The sequence below is a fragment of the Pseudochaenichthys georgianus genome, chromosome 6 (genome assembly GCF_902827115.2).
Source record: "Pseudochaenichthys georgianus chromosome 6, fPseGeo1.2, whole genome shotgun sequence".
Lineage (NCBI taxonomy): Eukaryota > Metazoa > Chordata > Actinopteri > Perciformes > Channichthyidae > Pseudochaenichthys > Pseudochaenichthys georgianus.
The window spans coordinates 3296734-3312549 of NC_047508.1; the positions used below are offsets into that span (position 1 = coordinate 3296734).

General features: G+C 42.1%; 1 protein-coding gene across 2 annotated transcripts in view; it reads right to left on the reverse strand.

Moving 5' to 3' along the window:
• The window catches only part of septin15 (septin 15), a 90029-nt gene that overhangs the window by 67409 nt on the left and 6804 nt on the right, over nt 1-15816 (reverse strand). The window contains exon 2 of one of the 2 annotated variants that reach the window (XM_034086035.2): nt 9765-9861. In XM_034086035.2, coding sequence (XP_033941926.1) covers nt 9765-9861 — 97 coding nt within the window. Of the gene's footprint in view, nt 1-9764; nt 9865-15816 lie in introns of both variants that reach the window. The other variant, XM_034086034.2, reaches the window with a different exon arrangement.

A 15816-nucleotide genomic window follows, 5' to 3' on the forward strand; every position in this document is an offset into this window, starting at 1 on the left:
CAATGTGACTGATTTCTATAGAGCAAGTCACATTTGGTTTAGGCACGAAACATACCACCAGTACAAATACATTGCTTTCAAAATCGCTCTGTCGAATCAATAATTATATTTCGTGACTATAACACGAAATGCCGTGAGACTGGGTTGAATTACAACAGTGAGTGCTTCATCCTCTGAACACCACACGATGGCGACTGTAACGCTCCTTTGAAATGATTGTCCCCTGCAATTGTTATTATTATCCCTCATCGAGTTCGCTATTCAGCTCGCTAACGTTAGCTTAAACAAACGTAACATGCAACGTTAGCCTAACCTAAAATGCTCTGCTACGGCGTACCTTTCATGTGGCTCGTCAGTGCAGACTCTCCCATCGTTATTTGTTGCAAACTTTGCAGGAGGCTACTCGTGGGCTTGACCCTCGTCTTAGCCATGGCTTGTATTTGTCTTCTGCTAGCCAACGCTCGTTGAAACGGCAGCCTCAATCAATCAATCAATCAATCAATCAAATCAATCAATGTTTATTTATATAGCCCAATATCACAAATGTTACATTTGTCTCAGTGGTCTTCACAGTGTGTACAGAATATCAGTATGACAATACGACACCCTCTGTCCTTAGACCCTCTGTCCTTAGACCCTCACATTGTACAAGGAAAAACTTCCAAAGAAAACCCAGTTTAAAGGGAACATGGGAGAAACCTCAGGGAGAGCAACAGAGGAGGGATCCCTCTCCCAGGACGGACAGACGTGCAATAGATGCCGTGTGTAAATTGAAAAGATAATACATTTGCAACATAGGTAGTCCAAATGTTTGGAAATGCATGTGTGTATAATAGGAAGATGAATCCACGAGGATATCCATCCAGGACCTATGATCCAGGACCACAGCCACGACTCAAGATCCAGCGCTCGCGATCCAGGACACAGGACCGCAGGATCATCCATGACTCCGGATCCCAGCGTATATAGACACCAAAAAGAAAGACATTTGGGGAAGCTGGGTTAATCGGAACATGAGAGTACACAGGTATAGACAGAGAGAAGGAAGAAGTAAGATGTCCCCCGACAAACTAAGCCTATATCAGCAAAACTAGGGGCTGAATCTAATCAGCCCTAACTATAAGCTTTATCAAAAAGGAAGGTCTTAAGCGCACTCTTAAAAACGGATAGGGTGTCTGCCGCCCGAACACAAACTGGAAGCTGATTCCACAAATGTGGAGCTTGATAAGAAAAGGCTCTGGCTCCCATTGTACTTTTAGAGACTTTTAGAACAACCAACAACCCTGCATTCTTGGAACGCAATGCCCAAGTAGGACAGTAGGGTATAATGAGTTCTTTAAGGTAAGATGGCACCTGCCCATTAAGGGCTTTGTAGGCGAGAAGAAGAATTTTAAATTCTATCCTGTGTTCTATAGGGAGCCAGTGTAAGGCAGCCAGAACAGGTGCCTCCTAGTCATCTATCACTCATCAGAATGCCCAGGTCACGTAACACAAACACTTGCAGGTCGCGCGCATAGCGCGGGAAGGCCGCAGCGGAGCTGTTTTATGTAGAAGCGAAGCAATTCTTTTCTTTTAATCTAAAAAGCGAACTATTCAGTCAGACAGCAATTTATTGTAAAAGTAAAGCATTTACATTTTCAAGCACTTTATCTCAATTTCAAGCACCATTCCCAAAATTCAAGCACTTTCCCAACCTTGAAAACACCATGTCAAATTTCAAGCATTTTCAAGGATTTCAAGCACCCGTACGAACCCTGAGTAGAGTACAGTAGATCGCCCTCAGTCTACCTGGCCACTAAGGATGTAATATAATGTGGGCCGCTGGTGGACATTTTGGCGCTGTTCCGAGTTGTGTTCTAATCTGTCAAAATGACGGACTGCTTTCAGATTTTTCCGTCATTGTTAGAAAAAATCCGTCATTGACGGAAAATATTCGGTTAACGCGACCTCTGTTGAGGATACATCAAACTCTGAATTGGCTGAGGATTTAGCCAAGACATCAGTATTGGCGGAAACATTTGACATCAGATCATACCTTGCTTCGATTAACCACACTTTATTTGGGAATCTAAGGAAAACAACGTGCTAAAATGCTAACATATAGGACCGACCACTCTCCTAGTTTCTTAACAAGGTTACTCATTTCTGTTAGAAACGGGAAGTTGTAGATTCACTTCAGCTCTCTATGGCATATTGAACATTGCACAGCGTGAATTGGGCCTGTAATGAGTAATGAACAAACATTTGGATTGTGTAAAGAACGTGTGCACTTCCTCTTTCTGCTGATAAACACTTGACAAAAATGATTTTATAATTTCGTTAATAATGCTTTTTTTTTTACGGGCGTTTATGGTGGTCTTAACATTTTTTTCAGCTAACATTAAATAATTGTATAAGCTGGTAAATCTAAGTGGATGTATCTTGTGGTGACCCTGAAGGGTTCAGTGGAAGGACTCTTTGAGTCGTCCAACCTTTATTATTCCAGCCTGGGTTTCAGCTTCCTGTTTAGCAAACTGCGGTTGTGAAAGAGCAGCAGCAGGGACACAGAGCCAGCAGAGTGATGGCCGGCGTGAGAACCAGAGACAGAGCCACAAGCATTAGATGCTGTTTCAGTCTCACATACGGGCCCCTCTGTCTCTCTGCCCAGTTCTCTTGGCTCCAAGCCCTGCATACCCCAGCTGATCCTAATTACACACATAAGAAATGTGAGGAGCATAGCAGTGAGTCCTCTCTACACAGAGGACATTTAAAGGAGAGGGAAGTTTTTTTCCACAAATAAAGGATTTGAAGGTTGAGAGTGAGTCCATATTGCGTATGTCTTGTGGGAGAGAGTTCCAGAGACGGGGGGCAAAGTGGCTGAAGGCTCTTGACCCCATGGTGATCAGGCGGCAGAAGGTACAGTGAGTTGGAAGGCAGAGGAGGATCGGAGGGCACGAGAGGGAGTGTCGATGTGAAGGAGCTCAGAGAGATATGGAGGTGCAAGAGTGTGAAGGGCCTTGAAGGTGAGGAGCAACATTTTAAAGTTGATGCGGTATTTAACGGGGAGCCAATGGAGTTGTAATGCTCCATCACATGTTTCACATCTATTACAGGGTGAATCTTAAACTGAAGCTTGACTTTAAAGCAACCCAACGGAAGTTTCATGTAAGTTTAGTTCTTTCACTCGTAGCTCGGGCTGCGGGGCTGCTATGGGAGCACGTTGATACGACCTTCCAGGCCGGAGATATGGCCGCATTTTACAATAAACTTCAGTTGGGTCGCTTAAAAACAAATATCGCAAAACAAATCGCAATCGCAATATCCGTCAGAAAAATCGCAATTAGATTATTTCCCCAAATCGTGCAGCCCTAGCTTTAACTAGGTGGGTAAGAAGGGGGTCAAGCTGGATGATTTGGATTTACGAATGAGATTTACGAATGAGATTTGATATTTCAGCGACAGTGGAAAGTTCGAAGCTGGATAGTGGAGAGGAGAGGGGAGGATACGGAGTTGAATGAAGTGATGTATAGCTAGAGGAGGTCAGTTGCTGGTGAATATTTTTGATTTTGGCATTGAAAAAGGTCATGAAGGTATTACATTGAGCAGTTGAATACAGGTGGGGTGCAAGAAAGTCCGGTGGTTGCAGAATGCTGTTGACTGTAGAGAACAGGGTTCTGGTGTTTCCTTCACCTGACCTAATTAAGTTGGCATAGTATGCTGATTTAGCGGAGGAAAGAGCATCCTTATAGACGAGTATGTGGCTGTTGTACATGTCCTTATGAACTACAAGGCCAGTTTTCGTTCAAGACAACGACCTTTAGCTTTGAGCTGGCGTAACTCAGGTGTATACCAGGGGGCAGAGCGAGTGAAAGAGACAGACAGGGATTTCAGAGGTGCATGTATGTTTAAAAGGTTATGGAGTCCATCGTTGTAATGGGAGACCAGCTCATCGGTGGTGGATAGGCAGTCTTTGCAGGTGAGGTTATTAATTCCATTAGAAAAAGCAGGCGTGTTGATATTCTTAACGTTACGGAATGAGATCGATACTGACATATTTGCTTTGGGTAGTGTTAACTTGACATTGAATGTTACAAACTTGTGGTCAGAAATGGGCACATCGAATGCAGAGCAGTTCAGAGGAGTTACACCAGAGCAGCAGATCAGATCAAGTATATGTCCTTTGGAGTGTGTGGGAAAGTCAATATATTGCTGTAATCCAAAACTGGAGATCCATAAAACACCAGCTAGTTTTGACTGCTCCACTGTCAACAATGGCACCGAGATAAAGCCTAGAAATCCTGTATTTAAAAAAAACACAAAAATGTTTCAAACAGTGAATCAAGCTAAAATAGTGTGGGATCCTCAGTGCAAGCCGAAGGGACTATTCAGTGGACATTTACATTTCTGCAGCATCTGCAACAAACATGAACAGCTAGAACATCTCCTCCTTGAGTCCAATATTGACTGTTTGGGAATATCTGAATCTTGGCTAAAACAGTCGTCACCATCCACTCTTGTATCTATGTCAGGATATAATGTGTTTAGGAAGGACATACTGAAGGGAAAAGGAGGGGGTGTGTTGCTTTATGTGAAGAATACCTTTACTTGTAGGGAGATTGCACTCCTAGCCAATATTGAATTTGATTGTGTGGAAATCACACTATCTGAGGAGATGTCCCTCACCATGATTTGCCTGTATCGACAACCCACCGCTAAGGTGGATTTCTATGACCAGGTAAAACTCCTGCTGAATTCCTGTGATTCTAACAAAGAGCTAATTATCCTAGGAGACTTTAATATCAACTGGAATGACAAACAAAATATAAAGAGCTTAAAACGGATCATGGATAATCACAACTTAATACAACTAATGGATCAACCGACTAGAATAACCAAAACCTCCAAGACTATGATTTATTATTTACAAACAAAGCTGACAGAATAGTTAAAACATACAACTTCCTGACCGGTCTTTCTGACCATAATCTTGTTCTTTTTGCCAGGAAACTCACAAAAAAAAGGTTCATGGCCACACCTAAAACCCCTGCCTTCGGTTCACGCTTCATCCCCAAAAACCTGCAACAACATTTTATGGAGGCAGTGAAAATAATTGATTGAGGAGACACTCTGTCCTCTGAAGACATTGGTGAAAACAGTAATCTGTTCATATCTAAAATTAATAATACATTGTCTTCCTTCTCAAGAAAAGGGTGCCTTAGGGACGGGAAGGAACATCAACCCTGTTGGGGTTCCACAAGGTTCCATTCTTGGACCATTACTGTTTTCACTGTACATTAATGACTTGCCTAATGTATGTCCTGAGTTGAATGTGCAAATGTATGCCGATGATGTGGTCATCTTTGTACATGGGAAACACTGAAATTATCTCATCCTGCCTCTCAAATGCATTGGACAAGGTTCAACACTGGCTGAACAACATTTGCTTACAGTTAAATGCAAAACAAACAGTATGCATGATGTTCAGTAAACGACCAGTCAAAATCGAAGGATCCAATGTGTTTTTAAACAGAGCAGAAATAGAACTAGTTCCCCACTTCAAGTATCTTGGAGTCATAATGGACTCAAACTTGACTTTTAAGAAACATATTAAGAAAGTATCCAATACCATTAAATTCAACTTGCAACATTTTAAACAAATTAGACCTTTCTTAACTGTCAATGCTGCAAAGTCATACCTCCACTGTATGATTCTATCCCACATTGAATGCTGTTTGACAAACTGGTCGTTTGCTTGTGCCACAAACCTAAACCAATAGAACAGCTGTACAAGAGAGCTATCAATGTGTTTGACAGAAAGCCAAATTCATACCATCACTGTACCATCCTTGATAAACACAATTTCTTGAGTTTTGACCATTTTAAGTCTTTTAAAAGTAGGGCTGTGCAATTAATCGTATTTTAATCGCGATTACGATTATGGCTTGCGACGATTATGAAAACAGCATAATTGACAAAATACGATTATTTTGCTGGGTGTGCTTTCGCCCCTCCCTAAAAGCCCACCCGGTCACGTGGGAGTGACATGTGTTGTGAGTGTTCAGCGCGAGCGAAGATGTCAGAACAAGAGCAGCAACTCGTTAAAAAGAAGGGTACAACTATTTCCACTATTTGCAAATACATTACAGTTAAACAAAAATTCAAAACCTTTATTTATCCAGGTAAAATCCCATTGAGATCAATGATCTCTTTTTCAAGGGAGACCTGCAGGTACATTTCACATCGCTAAAGATATGTGCCAAGTTAGCACTGTTAGCAACCAGGGCTTTAAGCAACTTGTCAACACGTTGGACAAGCGTTACGCGATGCCGTCTCGGTATTATTTCAGCAGGTCTGCGCTGCCTGCACTATATGACAAATGCCGTGGGGAAGTTGAGAGAGATGTGGCTTCAGCTGACTACTTTGCTACCTATGGTCTAGCCCAGGGGTACCCAACGAGTCGATCGCGAGATGTGTCTAAAAATAGAACAACAATATTCTGTTTGATCGTTAATGTCCTGGAACATAATCGTCCTGTGCCAGAATAATGCACTTGAACGCATCAAAGCTTTGTGATTGGCCGGCGTGACCCCATGTGTCGGGGCGTGGCTGAGGGTCTTCAGTACAGGTGGCAATATTGTCACCTGCCTGCTCTGAAACCAGACCAAGTAAACAGGCTGGTGTTTCTTGCAAACAATCTTTAAGAGATGACATGAGCAGCCCTACCAGCATGGTGGCCTAAACATTTTTATTTGGTCTTAAATTGTAGTTCAACATTTATTTCCTGTTACTTCTGGACCATGACAGTTGGCCAGCCTTCAAACGTTTAACTGAGTGGAATATGTTGAATATGTTTTACCAAAATGTTAGCTATATGTTAAGGAGTTTTCAGTAGGTTGTGACAGTGCACTGCATCATATTTGATTTAATTTATTTTGGTCTAATTTATTTTTATTTATCATATTAATAATATATGTTTAGTATGGTTTTGTTGATCTTGTGTATTGGTAAAATATTATTTGTTTTAAAGTTCAATAAATGGTCAATGAATAATCGTCAAAATAATCGTGATATCAATTATTGACCCAAATAATCGTGATTATGATTTTTGCCATAATCGCACAGCCCTATTTAAAAGTATGTGTTTTTTTTATAAATGTTTACATGGACTGCCCCCCCCCCCTCCCTTAGGGGAATTCACCCACAAAAAACACACTGGACGCTGCACTAGGTCAGAAACCAGAGGAGACTGAAGTCCACCGCAGAAGGACCACTTTCGGACAAAATGTTATATCAATTAAAGGCAGCTCATTGTGGAATAGCCTCCCAACTGAGATACGGGATTGTCCCACTTTGAACAGTTTTAAAAGGTCAACTCAAAGAATGGTTGAGCAACAAACAGACGTGTAATCACCGCTAAATGCTAAATGACGCTTTAACACAGGGGTATCTCCTCCTGCACTTTATGTAGTTCTTTTATCTTCTCCTGCACTTTATATGTCATAGCTGCTACATTACTGCCATGTGTTTACTGCTTGTGTGCTGCTCATGCTCTTTCTGCATATCATGTATTTATTTTTTGCTATGTATATAAATGTCAGGTTCTTAAAGGTGGGGTAGGTCATTTTGGAGAAACCAGCTGGAGTGCGCTAGAATTTGAAAATACACAGCCAGAACAAATCTGCCACTTCCTTACAGAGCCCCTCCTCCAACGTACACGAACGCGCACATGACCAATGAGGGCACGAGATAAGTTTGTGCACAGATGGAAGGCTGACAGGCAGGTAGGCCATCCAGTTATTTTAGCCGGGTGATTGGTCGTGCTTTTTACAGTACCACGGCTTCCACAGATGACATTTTTTAATGGATTTTTTGTCAAAGCACTTAAGATATTCATTGCTAGCAGGATGTTAAGAGCATTCCATGGAATATAACAAAAAGTGTATCTCGAGCCAGTTTCACAAACTTACCTACCCCACCTTTAAATGTTGTATGTGAGGGACTACGGATGGAAATGAGCTCAAAGCTAAAATCTGGCATGTTTACGTTTTAAAGCATTATTTGTTTTAAATGTTCATCAATATGCATTGTCCCTCTTCAAATAAACGATTAAATGAAATGAAAATACATGATGTTTAAAGTAACAATTTTGCCGATGGCGATATTACATGTTACTGTGTTTTTTTGTTGTTATTTATTACACTTTTGTGCCAGGAAAGCAATAACTAAATGTGTTTTTAAAAAACATGAACTGTTTTTCAGGCTTTTTTATTAAATCTCTTTACTTTGCTGTACTATTACCTACTGATTGAGGTGATTTCACGTTCCAACAGACAGTGGTTGTTCTTGTTTTGCGTCATTAATACCTCACTGGTGAATGTCCGAAGCTTTTGAGTTTCTTAAAAACGGCGGTTGTGACCATCCGACCTAATGGTACTATTAAACTTTGTCACGCCGAACATTAGCCACCTTTAGCTTAGCGGTGGTGATGTGAAATCATGCAGCCGTCATGTAGTTTGTTTGTAGCTAACCCTTTGCTGTGTTTGTGTTTTGTGCTGAACTAAACATGTCAGTATCCTAAACATGTGGTGGTCTTATTTTCTGCGATATTCCAAAATCTAATAAAAAAATCTCCATTTTATCGTGCTAACTCCTAGGTTGGTCTACAACACAACAATACCACTTCCTATTAGCCCCTGACCTTAAATGTAACAACTGGACAAAAGAGGAGGGTCTCTGGGTGAGTCGGGGGCCACAGCGAGTTCAGACAGGTCTGTTATAACAGCTGGACGGAGGGCTGAGCGCTGACAAGACAGCAGAGGCTTCATGGTTACAATGACTTCAGATATAAAACCTAAATGCATGCTTACATTTTTCAGAAAGGCTGCTTCAATACATTCTTAACCTTTGTGGTGCCATTCAGTCAACTGTCGTTTGATCTGTTTGTAAAGAAAATCCCATAAATCATCACCTAAATCTTGGATATAACCTCTTGTTAAACCTAATTTCCGAGTAAAATAGGCAAACACATTTGAATTATCTGACTGAAGTTGAGTTTACAAGAACATATCTTGATGGATTGTCACAGACTGGTTTATGTCAACGTTTAGTCAGTTTTGAAACCATTTCAATTTGTTTCTATTGCAGCATATCTAGACATTTAAATGAAATATAAGTCATCCTTCTTTTTCTTGTGAAGAAATAAAATGTTCTTGTGACAACTAGATGAAATAACCCCTTATTTTCTCATAAAAACATTTAGAAATGTGATTTTGGCTCCCTAAAACACTAGCTATATGCGGTAGTGTATGTTCCTGCACTCTGAGTCCACTTCCTTCCCACTGTACTGCTGTTAGCCACATTTAAGGTTCCTTCAGCCATGACCCTGCGGCCCCGTTCCAAATCAAATCACCCACAGCACACAGATGTGATATTCCATATCCCGGAGCTGCAGAGGCAACTCCCCTGGGGAAGTGTAGGAATCCAGCTTTCATATGAATTGTGTTCACATGCACACTCTGCATCACAACACTGACTGTAATGTTCTTAAAGCCACAGGGCACCACCACTCTGCAGCACAAACTGCTTTTTAAATTGTCACCTTGAGTGACTTGCTGCATGCCACACATTCTTTACCTCCTTTCAACCTGCACTGATGAGCCACATCCACACAAAAATGAAAACACACTCAGACAGGAGGAGATAGATGGGCAGGTGCGCATACACAGGTTGGCAGAAAACACATGCAAACACACATCTCAGACATGAGTCAGATGTTTCCAACTTACCTACAACCATTAACGTAAACTCAAACCCTCTTTTGACTGACTTCCGGTACACCTGGTTGGGGAGATTTGCAAAGCCCACATAGCCCTCCAGGTTCCGCTGCTGAAGAAAAACACACACAATTAATATTAACGCAATAATCACACAGTATGAATAAATGGTACAAACACACATACACAAAATTGCCTGAAATGACTATCTTTAACATGGAGTAAAGGCTCAGCATAAAAGGCTTTGGTCAAAAGATAACACACAGCATCTATGCTACTATGGTATGTGTGTGTTGAGAAACAAATACACAGCAGATTTGGAGCTGCACATAGTCATTATGTGCGCACAAAGTGTGAACCTTCAATTAGTATTTCTATGCCCCTGCAGCAACAGCGACACTGTGAAGTAAAATGCAGCTGGGATGAACACAAGTTAGGAAACATTGTGTTTTAAGGACACACACACACACACACACACACACACACACACACACACACACACACACACACACACACACACACACACACACACACACACACACACACACACACACACACACACACACACACACACACACACACACACACACACACACACACACACACACACACACACACACACACACACACACACACACACACACACACACACACACACACACACACACACACACACACACACACCACACACACACACACACACACACACACACACACACACACACACACACACACACACACACACACACACACACACACACACACACACACACACACACAGGTTTATTGCCTAGTAGGTTAACACAAATGAGGAATTTGCCGGTGTATGTGGTGCATACATAAACGCAGTTGAAGAAGATAAATTGTAAGAAAAACAACCAAAAAATGTAAACTTTTGTCAGCAAATATTTAAAAAATATATCATAAAGATATAGCAAATTATTTACATGAAAGACAGATATACCAAAAAATGACGTACAGTATCCTATGACAAAATGCTCAGAATAATACAATAAAATATGTGCAGTAATGTTATGAAAAGTGGAAAGCTGTGCAGATATTAAGAGAAGTATCTTCAATAAAATAAATAGAAAACAAGATAATTTGCATAGTATGTATTAATGTAATGCATAGTATGTATTAATGGCTGAGGGTAAATGGAAATGGTCCCTGGTGTGGGACAGGAAGCGGCTCTCAGACCAGGTCACAGCCCAGCCAGCTGCTCTTCCTTATCACCACAGAGGGATCTTTCCATCCCTTTCTCTCTTCCACATCACTCTATACCTCTGCAACTCCCAGTCCGCTGTCAGATAACCCCAACCCCAACCCCCCCAATCCCTGTCCTGCACGCTACGTGAGGCAAACACAATCGATGAGGCTCTCTGCTCTGTCATGCATGGAGCTGATGGAAATCTGCAGCTCTGCACTGAGAGCTCTGTGAGATACAGGGTTTAAAGCTCCTGCAGCTCAACTTTGGACTAGTACAAATTCAAAAATAAGACAAAAATAAGAACCCATCCTTAGTTTTGAAAACTTAAAGAGCCTGTGACAGCATCCCAACAACTGTTGTGCAATGAAATATTGGGCTACTAGTAATCTCGAACTGTCAGTTTAAAAAAGAAAAAGCGATACCGTTCCGTTAAATATCAATAATTTCGAACATCGCGGGGAAATTCCTTCGACTCATTTTGAAGTTTTGGGGGAAGCCGGAAGTGACGTCAATGCGGGAACGCTTCACTGTGCGGCGAGAGAGCCAAACACGGACAAAGTGTGTTGTCATGCGTAGAAATGGTGAATTACTGAGTTTAGGCACGTTAATAACGTTTTAATGAAGTCGACTACAGTATATTCATATTTGTCAGTGCTTTCAGGTCAATTTGGCGACATAAACATAAATGATCGTGGTGAAGATGATGATTACATTAGGATTAAAAATCGGTAGTGAGAGCTACTGAATTTCCTCCCGTCGGATGTGATATAAAAACAAATCGATTATTTTTGTAGTTGTAAACTCAAGTGGATGAAACTACATTTATTAGTGCTTTCATGTCAATGCGGCGAACATATGATACATTAAATGATCGTGAGAATGATGATTAAAAATCGTTTGTTTGAGCCGGTCTGCATTTCCTGATGAGAAAACAAACCGATGCTTTTTGTAGTTGTAGTACACCAACATGGATTAAACGTCCCACTCCGATCGGGACACTAGGTCCACCGTTTCCCCGCAGCGAGGCTCCCCCCGTTGACCGTTTACGTGGGCTGGGTGCAGTGGCGGACTGGCCATCGGGACGAATCCCGATGGGCCGGTACCGAAGTGGGCCGGTCGGATAAGTCACTAGCACATCCCCCATAGGCGGCGCGTGAGGCTCAGGTTTGGGAAGGCTAAATAACTTATTTTACCTGACGCTGCCCGCCTCCGGCGTCTATAGAAAAGAGATCAACTCGGTGTGCGGAGTTTAAATCTCTCAAGTCATATTACAGGATAAAGGAAATACAGTTTAAACTGACGTATGCAGAGAAGACGCCGACGTGTCACACTTATCATTCATATTACATCATCAATCAGATCATCGATCATATAATATCATAATATATAATATATTTTCTTATCCGAGTCAGCTTCTCCAGCCTCATCTGGCCGTGCAACACTTACAGTGTCACATACTGTATGCAGAAGTATTATTTTAAGCAACACATTATGTTGACGAAACACTCGAGACAAATGTAATTAAAGTCAGATCCACTCGTGTCTTAGACGTGAACGCGCTCTCAGCTGGAGAGAGAAAACCTGGCTTGATTTACCGAGTTGATAACCAGCGTCGTAGGACCGCTTAGCGAGATCTCGTTTGTTAGTTTGTTGTTGTTAGTTTGTTTGTTACTCAAACATATCCAGGGTCTGTTGAACTGGCTTCGTAGTACAGGGCACAGGTGGCTAGCAGCGCTAATGTCAAAGACACAGACATTATACATTATATTTGTATTTTACCAGGATGCAGTGACACAAATATTTACATTTACTATCTACAGTACCCGCCGCCCCTGACATCCCCCACTCCCCCCGTTGACAATTTACTAGCGGTAGCGAAGTGGACCGGTCGAGAGTCCCGGGATGATTTTTAGTCCCATTCCACCACTGGCTACATGACCATATGATCGCCCATATTGACGCACCTCATTCCTAAACTTCTAACAGATACAACATAAACCGATCCTTCAGCCTCATGAGCTCTCAGATACGTTCAAAAGTAAACTGTCATCGCTGTCTGAGCTTGCTGCTGTGTGCGCCGTCGTGCGTTTACATGCAGAAGATGGGATCCTGAACGGTGCAGCTGGAGCGCTGTGCCCGCAATGACGTCACACATCATTTGGCGGGACTTGAAGAATCCCCGAGAAGATCCAGGAAATTGTCAACATTGAAGGGCAGATTAATAGTTATCAAAGTACAAATATCCAAAATCAGTTCAGTAACGGTTTTCAAGGGGACAATATTTACTCAAATTGATGGGTTTGGATGATGGGGGAAACTCGTGTCACAGGCTCTTTAAACGGGGACATATTAGGTCATGTTCACACTACTGCACGAGTGTAACTGTGAATATGCCCAATCGTTATGCCCAAGCTTCTGTACTTGGAACTAGAGTTGTTGTCTGTTTGACGCAAATTTTGGGCATTATGGGTGTCATATGATGCATCATAGCAACGTTCTTAGTTTATGGTGCACTTAGTCATCACTGCTGACAGTGAATCATGGATGCATAAAGAGAACTGGGTACAGCTTTGGAGGCTGGGCCTTGTCCATTCCTATTAAAGTAGACCTTCAGTACAACAGTACAGGGATGGATCTTTCAGTGATCTTCCGCCTCTACTTGGTCCATGGCACTTTTCCTTAAACCCATTCTGGTCTCGGCTCAGAGAAATGAACTCTGGACTCAGCTTTTAGAAAATTGTAAAACTTTGAGAACCTAACGATTTAAATAGGGTCTATTCAAGTGTGGAGACTGTGAAGATGTGTGACTTCTGCCCTTTGTACGACAATAGCAAAAAATGCATTTTGGGGCCCAAGACCGTACTTAAAGAAATGGCAGACTGATTTGATCTGTAAGCCATTTCCATCCAATCATTACTTTTCTTTATATGATTGAATAGCAATCCGTTCTTTATTATCCATTGTTTCATAAACTGTGACCAAGCACACATTAATAATGGAAGACAGTAAAAGTATGTGGACAGACAGCACTATTACATACTATCGTGAGCCTTTGATTTAGAACTGATGCTACAACATACAACAAGATGTGAGGAAACAGCACTTTAGCAACAGTTTTGGGAACACTTTTTCCTGATTCAACATAACAATGTTGAATCCATGTGCAAAAAGTAGGGATGCTCCGATTGATCGGTCACCGATCGAGATCGGCCGATACTCACTCTCTACCGATCGATCGGTGCTCTCTAAACATGCCGATCGTGAGAGCCGATCGCATGACGTAAAATACATGACACTTTTCTCTGTGTGCGGCAAAACAAGCTCGCCAAAATGGCTTCACCGGTCTGGCATTATTTTAAGGTGTTCGAAAAAAGACAGTAAAATAGCGGTATGCAACGTGAAGCAGAAATCCTGCAGCTCCACCCGCTGTGACGGACTGGTGAGCAGAGCAAAACACACATGAGTTAGACCTAGTACACACTTCGCTAGTTTATCTACCTCTGGAACAAGCTAAGCTAGTTATACATATATTTATTCTTCACTGTCGGGTCACTGAGCTGCATGCATCAGTGAGCTGCATGAGATACGGACAGGCTGTCGAGAGAGAGAGAGAGAGAGAGAGAGAGAGAGAGAGAGAGAGAGAGAGAGAAAAAAAAAAAAGTGTGGCTCGCCGGGCCTTTTTTTGTGATGCCGCGATACACCAACCTGAGACCAAAGAACGCGTACCAAAGGCGTCCCCTCCTTTTCTCTCTGCTGTGCTCCGGTTGGCTCCATCTCTATTTCGAGATGCACATGTCTACTGTGACCCAGCACGTGCCGATTCTGTCAGATTTAGTCACACACACACACACACACACACACACACACACACACACACACACACACACACACACACACACACACACACACACACACACACACACACACACACACACCACACACACACACACACACACACACACACACACACACACACACACACACACACACACACACACACACACACACACACACACACACACACACACACACACACACACACACACACACACACACACACACACACACACACACACACACACACACACACACACACACACACACACACACACACAGTATCCGTCCCGTCACGGTTCGGCACATGCAGTCACACGGCGAATACGCCTTTTTTTTTTTACGAGTGGGAAAAAAGTCTGTCCTTCAGGGCAGTATCCACTACACTATTTATAATCCAGGGGGCGGTATTGCGCCTAAAAGCTGTTTGCCAGCCGCCCTTAAACAACAAATGAAGAACAAGAAGAAACAAAACGAACGAAATACAAGAAGAAGAAAAGTTAGTATGGTGAGTTCAGATAACACACAGGAGCGAGAACCCACCTGCTTCTTTTAAATCAGCTGTGTGGGAACATTTCAGGTTCCCTGTGGACTACAACAATGATGAAGTGTGCGAGTGGTGGATCCGACGAGGACGGTGTGTCGGCGTTGTTCTACAGCGGTGCTGTATGCTAATAAAAACACACCCCAAACATGCTAAATCATATCAGAACCCAGATTTGCCAATCACCGGAACCCGGCAAAAGACAACAGCAGTTCAACAGCTGATCCCGGCTGTTTTTAAGAAGCCAATAGACATGAGAGCCGTGAAACCAAAATAAATAACGGAAGCTTTTGGCATATGTTTTTCAACGACTTTGCGCTCTTGAAACACTTTCTTATTATTTATGATGTAAGACATTCTTTTTAGTTTTACAGCTTGATGAAACCTTTTTGTTTGACATCAGCCATTATAGATAATATGGCCATAATATGGCCATGGTGTGTGGTTTGTTTTTAACTGTTTAATACAGTTAATTA